Raw genomic sequence first — 12,681 nt, 5'->3', positions numbered from 1 at the left:
GACCATATCAAAAACTGACAACGGTTCTGACTTACTACTAGAGGTAACTGAAAGCTCAAATTTCTTTGAGTGTTCAGACTTCTGGCAGGTACTTATTTTGTTGATGATACAGTTATATTTGAAATATTTCACAATTAACTTTGTCCTTTGTAAATCAGTTTCCACCAACCCTTTCTTGGAAAGTTCATTCATTCATCTTCTATACCGCTTATTTCATAGTGGGTCACAGGGGAGCTGGTGCCCATTTTCAGCAGTCTACGGGCGAGAGGCGGGGTACACCCTGGACAAGTCGCTAATCCATCGCAGGGCAACACAGAGACATACAGGACAAACAACCATGCACACACTCATTCACACCTAAGGGCAATTTAAAGAGACCAATTAACCTAACAGTCATGTTTTTGGACTAGGAAAGAAATTCCCAAAATTTAAGATGACGAGAAAAGCACAACTTAAAAATCAAAAGCTTACCAAATATTAGCGAAAGTCTTGTAAAGAGTGTGTTTTATTTCAACACAAGGGCTGGACAGAGGTTTTCTCAATTTATCATCTAACCAGCAATAGTTAATGAAATATACCACAACATGTATTTAATTAACATGTTTAGACAAAATAAATTCATTTAGGACTGGCGACCTGTCCAGGGTGTACCCTCTTGCCCGTTAACAGCTGGAAATAGGCACCAGCTCCCCCACGACCCAGTATGGAAGAAGCAGATATAGAAAGTAAATGTATGAATGGAAGTTGATTTATGGCAGGGGTGACAAAAATCTACAAAAAGGCCAAATTGTAAGGACAAACAAATACATTTTGACACAATAACAGAGCCTCCATCCTTTTGAAAGATAAATTCCATCCTAATGATTGAACGAGCACACCTTGAGGCTGAATCTAAAATTTTGTGGAATGTTTGGAATCAGGATCCATAACTAGAGCAGAGCTCACTTCATTGTTGCAGGCTTTAGTTCCCCTCCATAACAACAGTGTTGACTAAGCGCTTTTAGCAGGATGCCAAATTCGTAGTCATCATCAAACAAAGGAGATTTAGCCAGCTTACACACACCAGCCAGAGTCTGCACATTTTTTTCAACCACACGCATGTCAACAAACACTGACTCTCAGAAACAGATACAGATGGTATCTTTTACAAATTCCTACAGGGAAACCTCATCCAGTTTCACTGCTTTTGAAGTGGGGATTTCCATGAAATACTAGGATAGATGTACAGGTCCTTCTCAAAATATTAGCATATTTTGATAAAGTTCATTATTTTCCATAATGTCATGATGAAAATTTAACATTCATATATTTTAGATTCATTGCACACTAACTGAAATATTTCAGGTCTTTTATTGTCTTAATATGGATGATTTTGGCATACAGCTCATGAAAACCCAAAATTCCTATCTCACAAAATTAGCATATCATTAAAAGGGTCTCTAAACGAGCTATGAACCTAATCATCTGAATCAACGAGTTAACTCTAAACACCTGCAAAAGATTCCTGAGGCCTTTAAAACTTCCAGCCTGGTTCATCACTCAAAACCCCAATCATGGGTAAGACTGCCGACCTGACTGCTGTCCAGAAGGCCACTATTGACACCCTCAAGCAAGAGGGTAAGACACAGAAAGACATTTCTGAACGAATAGGCTGTTCCCAGAGTGCTGTATCAAGGCACCTCAGTGGGAAGTCTGTGGGAAGGAAAAAGTGTGGCAGAAAACGCTGCAAAACGAGAAGAGGTGACCGGACCCTGAGGAAGATTGTGGAGAAGGGCCGATTCCAGACCTTGGGGGACCTGCGGAAGCAGTGGACTGAGTCTGGAGTAGAAACATCCAGAGCCACCGTGCACAGGCGTGTGCAGGAAATGGGCTACAGGTGCCGCATTCCCCAGGTCAAGCCACTTTTGAACCAGAAACAGCGGCAGAAGCGCCTGACCTGGGCTACAGAGAAGCAGCACTGGACTGTTGCTCAGTGGTCCAAAGTACTTTTTTCGGAGGAAAGCAAATTCTGCATGTCATTCGGAAATCAAGGTGCCAGAGTCTGGAGGAAGACTGGGGAGAAGGAAATGCCAAAATGCCTGAAGTCCAGTGTCGAGTACCCACAGTCAGTGATGGTCTGGGGTGTCGTGTCAGCTGTTGGTGTTGGTCCACTGTGTTTTATCAAGGGCAGGGTCAATGCAGCTAGCTATCAGGAGATTTTGGAGCATTTCATGCTTCCATCTGCTGAAAAGCTTTATGGAGAGGAAGATTTCATTTTTCAGCACAACCTGGCACCTGCTCACAGTGCCAAAACCACTGGTAAATGGTTTACTGACCATGGTATCACTGTGCTCAATTGGCCTGCCAACTCTCCTGACCTGAACCCCATAGAGAATCTGTGGGATATTGTGAAGAGAACGTTGAGAGACTCAAGACCCAACACTCTGGATGAGCTAAAGGCCGCTATCGAAGCATCCTGGGCCTCCATAAGACCTCAGCTGTGCCACAGGCTGATTGCCTCCATGCCACGCTGCATTGAAGCAGTCATTTCTGCCAAAGGATTCCCGACCAAGTATTGAATGCATAACTGTACATGATTATTTGAAGGTTGACGTTTTTTGTATTAAAAACACTTTTCTTTTATTGGTCAGATGAAATATGCTAATTTTGTGAGATAGAAATTTTGGGTTTTCATGAGCTGTATGCCAAAATCATCCGTATTAAGACAATAAAAGACCTGAAATATTTCAGTTAGTGTGCAATGAATCTAAAATATATGAATGTTAAATTTTCATCATGACATTATGGAAAATAATGAACTTTATCACAATATGCTAATATTTTGAGAAGGACCTGTAAATCTTTTAACAAATAAAGTCATCACAAAAAGAAAGACCACATTCTCTGACTTCCAAATTTTACACAACAGATTGTATTGGGTAATTCATATATTCCTCCATGAGTTTTAAAAATGATATGAACACAGCTTGCAAAATTGCACAATAACCTAAAAAATATATTGGATGCACTATGGAGGTTATTTAGGATTTAAAATGTTTAAAATTATGACAGTAAATTTACAAAGAGACTAAACAAATGGGGTTTGTTTAGAAGGATTCTCAGAAAAAAAGCCTCTTGTCTCTAAACAGAACTTCAAGGAAGAATTTTAATTTCACAAAGAATAATCTGAATAATCTGAATAAACCTTCAGTTCAGAACAGATTCTTTTGGACAGATTTATCTAGAGTAAAGATCTTCGTCCATAAAGAAAAGTGTTAAGCGAGAGAAGACCAATTGGCCTACAGGATACAGAGATGCAAAAATGTGACATTTCTAATCCAATACTGATATTTGGTGTTTTGAGACCTGCTGATTCTGATTTTCTATTCTCCAAACACTATAATGCCTAAAAGTGGAAACAAAATGCTGCATGTCGTTTGATAGAGGTAGTAGTTTTAAATACAATACAAAATGTACACACCAAAGCGTATGTTCCAAACCCTTAACTGATTGTTTTAACTCAAAGAAAGTGCAGAATTTGTAGAATGCATGCAGAGCGAGAGACTAATCATAGGTGTATTTAGTTTTCCACACCAGTCTTATTGTTCTTCGAAGGTTGTCTACTGATGAGGACCAGATGAATATTTCAGAACATTGGGGCATATAAAACTTAGAATTGATTAAAACAGAGTCTGCTGTTTTAACGCAGTTGGTGTAAAGACAAGATACACTGGATCAAAATAAACATTGACATGTTGTATCCCTTTCCAGTTGTGCTGCTAATTTCATCCCGGAGGTGAACTATGACAAGTGGTTGCCAGTTCTTATGTTACCATAAAAGACTATCACACTGTGCAGCTCATGATGTACATGCTAGCTGTCTCCACCATGATTCTTTAATGCTTTAATCTTTTCCTGAGCATGTAATTCCAGCTTTGGTAACCCCCTGTTGCCATTCCCAGGAAAACTAAAATAAAACAGATTGAAATAAAACAAGAAAATGTAAATTCAAAATTTGTTGGAGTAAAATAAAGTACACAGATCGAAATAATAGAAGAGCTTTACAAGGTTTAAAAGACCCTCAAAATTGAAGAATAAAGATAACAAACAGAACCCAACTAAAAGCATAAGCAAACATAAGGGACCAAAGCTTGTTGAGGAAAAATTTAAGCTGATTTTCAAGAGAGATACCAACGTTTATGCCAGATAAACAACTCACCAACACCCCCCCCCCCTTTGAAACTTGCAGGAAAATACTGACACCTTGTGGCTGAACAAACTACCAATAAAGTTATTTTTTCTTTTGCCAAAAACTTTACATTACAATTAGATGCAACAAAAAACTAATGATTTTTTTTTTCTTTTACCTATGATGACCTAAAATTTCCACTGGATTTAATATGATTTTTTTTTTTTTGTATTAATAATGCTGTGAGGTTTAACGTAACTTAAATGACTCAGCTCATAGAGCATAGGCAACTGATTATTTTTCAGGATAGCTATCAAAAATGCAGAAGTACATATTAAATACAAAGTTGGGTGTTAATCTTAGAAAAAGCTTTTAATAATATCAAATACACATATTATTTTAAAGCTAAAGCTAAAACACGAAGTGATGACTTTTTGTGTTCTGCTGCAAAAAAAAAAAAACCCATATGACTCTTTTCATATGGGTCTATACAGGCACATCTTGTACCTGTATAGACCACTGGCGATTTCCAGCTGAGTCTTTATCTTTTCCTGGTTCAGGACCTCATGTCGATAAAGCTCCCCCAGATATTTCTCTGCCTTCAGGAAAGACGAGTCTGCTTCCTCCAAGGTTAGAAGGTCAAGTCTTTTTCAGCTTTTAATTTGAGTTTACATTTAATGTACAGTCTGAATTACTATCATCCCAGAACGTTATTAAAGGATATGTGTCTGTGATAAGTAAAGCCCAACTGTGTGTGGTGTATACTCAGGAGACATGCAAGAGACTCCAGCTTTTCACCTTCACAGGCAGAGACAGAGGATCGAGAATGGAGCAACTCTCCGGCAAGGGCTAAGTGCTCAACTGTTTGGAGTCCCCAACCTAAAAATAAAGAAAAGTAATGCTGGTATTAAAAAATAAACTGCTATGATTGCTTATAATTAATTTGTAGTGATTATAAGAAGAAGAAAAAATGTTTCATTCATTCACTATGTTGAGGTAGGAAAACTTTACTGGCCGTCAGTTAACTCTTACATTACTCCTCACCTCTCATCGATTCTTTTATTTGGCATCCAAAGGACAATCCTCAGTCAGAGATCAGTTGTACGCTTCCACAAGTTTATAAAAAAACCAATCTGAATTCAGAGGGGACACACACTCACACTGGTACCTAGAAACGTCTGTGTGTTGTCCGTTTTGGAGGGGCCACAAATACCTTTATATACCCCTTGCTGCTATGCAGTACACATACACAATCATTCTATCTGTGGATATCTCCCCAGCAACCATATAACCTCATATCCAAATAAGGAGTACTTCTGGTTCTTCTCTTATAACAAACTTATCGTGTCTGGCCCAATTTATGACCTTGCCCTCTCTGTGCGCTGTTCTCCCCTGTCTTCTTCTCCCCCATCAGTGATTCCTTGTCCTTCACTAATTTATGACTTTGGACTCTCTACTTCACTCCCTAAGCTTGACCCCCCCTATGCTCTATGTACACATGCCAGTTACACACAGATAGTTAATATTACACACATAAATAGTTTATATTCTACAATCCCCCTTTTGAACTCTAATAAAAGAGTTCATAATCTAAAATGTCCTTCTAAAAATAAGTAGAAATAAGTAAAAATATTACTGTACTACCTGTAAAAGAGAAAATCATTAAGAAAACATGCATCCATCATATTATGCATCCATGAATTCACACACTGAGTCTTCATCCACACAAAGTTAACTCATAACTTGAAAAAGATACAGAAACATCAAAATGTAATATAAAATATCAAATGTTTGCCAAACGGTGTCTTCTGGGGGGAAGGAAGTTCCACCACTCCCAGTGAGAGAAACTCAATCATTCCGCCTCTTCTTCTGTCTTTGGGTTCAGTGTGGTGTCAACATTTACACACAGTATTTAAAGAGTATGTGGGTGTTATCTCCACTTAAAAGAGTTTATGCTTTATGGCCCTGAACCGTCCTCGGGTCAGGGGTAACAACGTTATCTATGAGCAGACCCAGCTGCTCCTGGTTTTGACAGCTTCCTCCACTAACACAGAGAGGTAACCTAAAGGTCATACACTTTGGAACACCTTAGAGCACTTGATACAAGAATTTACATTAGAACTCCTTTCATCTGGTACTGAAAACAAATGATCACAACGGTGGAAATGAACACATTTTAAATTAGTACCATAATGATAGATATCAAGCAATAAACATGAAAGTTAGATAAAAGCATCTGAGATTTCCTTCTCAGAGTCAGTTTCGCTGTCAAAGTGGGAGAAAAGAATTTGGCTGACCCTCGCTGTCCAGGCAAAGGAGCCTAGTAGCCACCAAATGTTAAGAAATTAAGGAGAATAAGCATCATGGCGCATGTTTGACTGTCTCTCTGTTGCAGACGTTGCCAGTCCATCATCCAGAGAAAGGTTATGTGCAAATGTGTAGAGGTCTTCCCTGTATGTTTCCTATGTGTCTCTCAATGTGGTGTGTGTGCAGTGAGACCTTATGATTTCTAACTTTCAGGCAATGCGATGGCCTTAAGTAGATTCTGAAATAACGTTGCACTGCCCAAGAGATTATTGTGCCCTTGTAAGAACAGTGTTCTTCAACCACCTCTTCAATCACTCGCCAGTGATCCGCTTACAGTTCTTTGTCTTGTGGTGGTCCGCTGTCCTCACACCTTTCAGGCCGTGGATGATCCAGTTGGAAGATGACTTGTGTCCTGGAAGCCAGATGAAGCTGGGGAGCTTTCCTGCAGCTTTCCTGGGTGTCTAGTAGGATCTGATATGGGCCATTCCAGCGCCTGTGGCTTCCAGTGTTTTCTCCTAAATTCTCTGATCAGAATCCAGTCGCCAGGGATAAAGGACTGGAGGGCGGAAGTGGCTGTTTCTGTTAATGCAGCCTTCACCATCTGTGAAACTTGAGAAAACACAGTGGACAGGTTTTGACAGTAAAACAACACCCTATCTTCACACAAAGATGTGGAAGAAAATGATCTTGGCAATAACTCCATGTTACTTTATTCTGACACTTCCCCCCTTTTGGCGCAGGGTCCAACCCCTGCGACAATCCAGCAAAAGGTTTAAACAGGAATGTTCTAGTAATCAAGATCACATTACATAGAACCAAAGAAATGAATTCTGACATAACTATGTGTCTCTATGAATTTAATGAGATCAACAGAAATAAAATCCAGATGTTTTTAACCATAACTCAGTTCCATTAACAACAAAACACAAACTTCAGTCGTTGTACAGTTCACTTAGAAATAAGTCACATATCATCCTGATTTGTCTAGCATGAAGATACGTTTTAGATTAATGTAAATCCAATGTAATTTTGATACATACACTCTACAAATTTAATCTAATAAATAATTCCCACCAAATATCAAGTCATGACTCAGATTCTTTATCAAAAATATATTCCTTACTTTTGGCATATCTTGAACTGTCAGTTAGCTTAATGGCACCAGGGAAAACTTTCAATCTAATAAATCACCAATGATTCTGCATGCAAAACTAATTCTTCAAACTAGTGTAAACTATTTCATTAACCTTTTCATAGTAAAACACATAAATCTAAATGTCATGCTACATCCTTAATTATTATACAAAAAAACATGTTATTAAGGCAACAATCACTACAAGCATTTTGATTCTATTGTCTCATAAACAGTGTTAAAACTCAGGAAGGGAGGTACTGAGCGTTTCCATGGGAGCAAAGGCATGAACAAACCTGGTAGGTGGGCGGAGTCAGGCAGAACTAACCTATGATGGACAGCCTATGGGCGGACCCACAGTTTCTTCATTCCAACCCATCTTAGTGAACCTTAAACTGCAAAACTGTTAACATGCACCTACCTCAGAAACAAGCTGCTTCTTAACTCTCCTGAAAACTCAAAGTTTTAATCAATCTGGGATTTAGAAACATTATTCTAAACATGGATTATTGTTTCATGCAACATATAAACATTAATTCATTCCAACAAAACAAAGACAAAACATCAAAGACAAACAAATGGCCAAATTTGATGCTTCAAGAATTCAAATAAATTTTTAACAGCGATCCTGTGTAAGGATCACATCCAGTCTGATTCAGCTCACGTAACATCTCAGTCTGAGTGTTGATCGCTCTGAAGATCCCATCACACATGCCAGGCAGCCTCACAATTGCCAGAACAGCTGCTGACATTCTCCAAATTTCCCGATATGCCAGGTAACCGCTGACTCCAAAAAGCAGAAATCCTGATATCAAACATCCAATTATATACACATCTTCCACATCCTCGACTAACATTATAGACAGACACACAATCCTCCACTTCTGCCAGGAGTCCATCATGTATCCGGAGAAAAATGTCCCGTCCGGGCAAGTGGGCTCTCCCGACCCCTGTCTTCTCGTCGAGAAAATTTGATCAATTGCATTGAGAGACCAGCTGACCAAATCCATATTTTGGAAGAATTTGGAAGATGTGCAAAAAGAGGCTCCAAAAAAAGACAAGACACAGAGCTGAAGCAGGGCAGATATGGGAGGGGTGCGGGAGACAGAGAAAAAGTGTCCACCTCCACCGAGAGCAGGAAAAAAAAAAAAAAAAAAAGTTCTTTCTCCAGGAGGGAGAAAGAACTTTGCTCCGGCCTGTTTCTCCGCATAAGATGTGCTTCCAATATAAATCCAGTGTATCGCTCTTCTGGCTCTGCAGCAGCATGGATCGTTGTCCACTTCAGTGGGTTTGGGCCAGACTACTTCTGAGTTTCGTTCTGTGGAAACTCACACTGTGATTTACAGCAGACAGGCAGGCAGGCAGGCTCCCTCTCTTTCAGGCTGTGCTGGAGAAGCGTCGAGTAGCCATGAGAAGGGCAGATTACTAAAGTCCAGACTCAAAAACGCAGACTCAAATCCCATACATGTATGTATGTGTGTATGTGTGTGTGAGAGAGGCAGATGAAAAGTTTAGTATAGGTTCAGATTTTGCACACAGAAATATTATCAGTCAGTCAGTCAGTTGTCCACCATAACATGCACTATAATCCTTTCTTTTCCGACTGATCGCAATATTTAAGACAAACGAAACTTCCTGCAGAAAAGTTTAGCTCTTTAACACCTTAATTGATGTACTCTGTGCTTTTTAATCTTTTTCTTATGTTTTTTTATTTTTCTCATCTCCATCCATCAACTGTTTTACTTGAAACTATCTAAACTATTTAACTTATTTACCCTAAAACGTCCACTCTGTGAAAAACCAAACTTATCTTCCCAAATTAAAGCATATTTAACACAATCACAGAGGGCCTTGAACCCTTCCACTCAGCGGGACTTTTTCAATCTCTCCTGGTCCGACCGCTGTGATGCCAAACCCAGTTTGACACCTAGGAATCAACCCTCCGTTGACTCCCTGGAATTCCTTTTACTTAATCTTATTATTACAGTTTCACCATTTAAGTATCTCAACTGTCTTCCCTCACCTGCCAGTTCAGGGTCTCGGGGTCCTATCCCTGGCCACTTTGAGGTGTCCCAATCCCTCGGGGAGGCTCTTATTAACCCCAACCTAAATACCCCAGTCCTCGTCAGGACTGAGTTTAGATTGCCAAATCCGGAACTTATTTGCTTCCACACCGTCACCATTTAAGTATCTTCGGTGAAAAGTATGTTACAGCCTCAACATTCTAGTATCTCGGCTAAAATTTATCTTGTCTCAATCAACAAAGATTTTTACGCAATATATCATTTCTTTACCGTAATCCATTATTTCAACCAACAAATATTTTACGCAAAACTGATTAAGACTGTAAATTTAAGAGAAAACAGATATCTATTCCACAACACCACCACTATTAGCAGGCAAAAGGAGAATAAATAGAGAATCTCCTTACCATTTTGGTTTTGGGTCAACCCTGCGGTGTTGTAGAACGACGTCTGCCTCGTAGTCAATTAATTATCCTTTAGTTAGTGCCAATCCGGGTCACGGCACCAATTGTTGAGGTAGGAAAACTTTACTGGCCGTCAGTTAACTCTTACATTACTCCTCACCTCTCATCGATTCTTTTATTTGGCATCCAAAGGAGAATCCTCAGTCAGAGATCAGTTGTACGCTTCCACAAGTTTATAAAAAACCAATCTGAATTCTGTGAGTTGTCCGTTTTGGAGGGGCCACAAATACCTTTATATACTCCTCGCTGCTATGCAGTACACATACACAATCATTCTATCTGTGGATATCTCCCCAGCAACCATATAACCTCATATCCAAATAAGGAGTACTTCTGGTTCTTCTCTTATAACAAACTTATTGTGTCTGGCCCAATTTATGACCTTGCCCTCTCTGTGTGCTGTTCTCCCCTGTCTTCTTCTCCCCCATCAGTGATTCCTTGTCCTTCACTAATTTATGACTTTGGACTCTCTACTTCACTCCCTAAGCTTGACCCCCCCTATGCTCTATGTACACATGCCAGTTACACACAGAGATAGTTAATATTACACACATAAATAGTTTATATTCTACAACTATAACGCTTATTCCACAGTGGGTCATGGGGGGCAGCTGGTTCCTATCTCCAGCAGTCTACGGGCAAGAGGCAGGGTACACCCTGGACAGGTCGCCAATCCATCGCAGGGCAACAGAGAGACATACAGGACAAACAACCACGCACACATTCATTCACACCTAAGGGCAATTTAGAGTGACCAATTAACCTAACAGTCATGTTTTTGGACTTTGGGAGGAAGCCGGAGTACCCGGTGAGACCCCACGCATGCACGAGGAGAACATACAAACTCCATGCAGAAAGACCCCCGGCCGGGAGTCGAACCCAGGACCTTCTTGCTGCAAGGCGACAGTGCTACCAACTGAGCCACAAAAAAACACAAATATGACAATCAGGCAGGAACATCATTATACTGATGTGAAAAACATGTAAAAAAAAAAAAAGTTAGATGTGAAGAGCATATTCACCCCTGTACGTTTTCTTCTGTTTTTGCTTTTGGTCACAGTTAAAAAAAAAAAAAAAAAGCTAAAACAATTAAATTTAAGACTGTGGCTGAATTTAAACAATTCAGGAAAGAAGAGTGGATGTAAACTCCTTCACAGCGATGTAAAAAGCTGATGGCCTATGCTTGATAGTAGCTGTTGCCCCTAAAGGTGGAGCAATCTGTTATTTGGTTTAGGGAGGAATTACTTCACAAGTGCTGGTTCAAGTTTGTTTAGATAGCTTTTCCCTTAATAAATGAAATTATTCTTCTTAAACAGTTTTTTGTATTTACTCATGTAATCGTAGTCTGATATTAAAATGTGTTTAATATTTCGAATCATTTCAGTGTGACAATACAAAAACAGAAGAAATATGTAAGGGGTAAACACTTTTTGTTGCACTGTAGATACAAAAAGTATCTTTCTAAATTACTTTTAAACTGAAAGTATGCTTTAGCTTTAATTAGAGGAAATTTAAGAAATCAGAAATTGTCCATACTTGATGAGTAATCGACTTAATTCATGTCATTCCATCTGTAAACAAAACGTTAAGCAGGTTTAACATGTACGGACAAAGTTGGATATCAAATTTCACATTTAACATGTTGCTGTTAAAAGTACTTCACCAAGCTTCTAATTTTATTAGATTTTTAGATTGAGGTTAGCTGTGATGTTTTAATGTAATAATTGAAATATTCTGTTTTGGTACCTCCTGATCGTCCTCGTTGACCTGAGCTCGACAGTTAGTGTTTGAGTTTTTCTTCTGGAGGCATCATCAAGTATTCATCCTTATCATATTTTACTTCTGCAGAACTGCGGACATCTGAGCATCGGTCACCCTTGTTGGTACCTCCAGTACTCTCAATGGACCTGAATGTTTGTTGTAATAAGAGTGGGAGTAAACACATTTTGACTACAACACTATTTCTGGAGTTGTTTTTTTTTTTACGTGCAACGTTTTTATGTTAACACCGTTTTATGTGCTATGAAGTAGCTACGTAAGAAACGTAGGAAGAATACTTACGCACTCGAAACTCTGAAGAGTGACTCTGTTCTTTCACCTCTGCTTAATCGCCGTCCATTTTTTGATTTGAATGTTGAATACGTGGTTGTCGTGGTTACGCTGCGCGTGCAACTGAAGCTGAACTGCTGTCGACCAGAAGCTGTTGTTCACCGAGATAAAACAGTCGGTTTAAACGAACCAACAGCATAACTTGCCCTTGAATTTTGGAATATGATAACAGAAAGGGCCCGTTGTTATTTTAGCCGCTTGCTAGCCTACTGAAACTATATTAAGTTTTCTAACTCACTGCTAGAGAAGCCTTAAATATGATGGAATGCTAAGGAAGTGGGCTACATTCAAGAACAGAGACCTTTGAAAACTGTTATACATGCTTAAAGGGTTTTGGTACATTTGAAACCAAATACGCGTGGTTAATGCTCCGCTGGATTATATTTATTTATCAATAAATACCATAATCCATGACCGTCTGTTTTGTCTTGGAAAAGCGTACCGGAGTCAAATTCCTTGTTTGTCTGTACAAACTGT

At 39.2% G+C, this 12,681-nt stretch overlaps 1 protein-coding gene across 1 annotated transcript in view; it reads right to left on the bottom strand.

Annotated features, from left to right (window-relative positions):
• Positions 1-12,214, bottom strand: part of ttc23 (tetratricopeptide repeat domain 23) — a 28,901-nt gene extending 16,687 nt beyond the window's left edge. The window contains 6 exon segments of the mRNA XM_047390649.1: positions 4,676-4,813; positions 4,918-5,047; positions 7,195-7,225; positions 11,842-11,878; positions 11,880-12,002; positions 12,168-12,214. Of these exon segments, the coding sequence (XP_047246605.1) occupies positions 4,676-4,813; positions 4,918-5,047; positions 7,195-7,225; positions 11,842-11,878; positions 11,880-12,002; positions 12,168-12,214 (506 nt within the window).
• Between the last annotated feature and the right edge of the window lie 467 nt (positions 12,215-12,681).

This window comes from Girardinichthys multiradiatus, chromosome 2, assembly GCF_021462225.1.
Source record: "Girardinichthys multiradiatus isolate DD_20200921_A chromosome 2, DD_fGirMul_XY1, whole genome shotgun sequence".
Taxonomy (NCBI): Eukaryota; Metazoa; Chordata; class Actinopteri; order Cyprinodontiformes; family Goodeidae; genus Girardinichthys; species Girardinichthys multiradiatus.
Note: the sequence above shows the minus strand (reverse complement) of the source record. Positions and strands in the feature narration are given on the sequence as shown.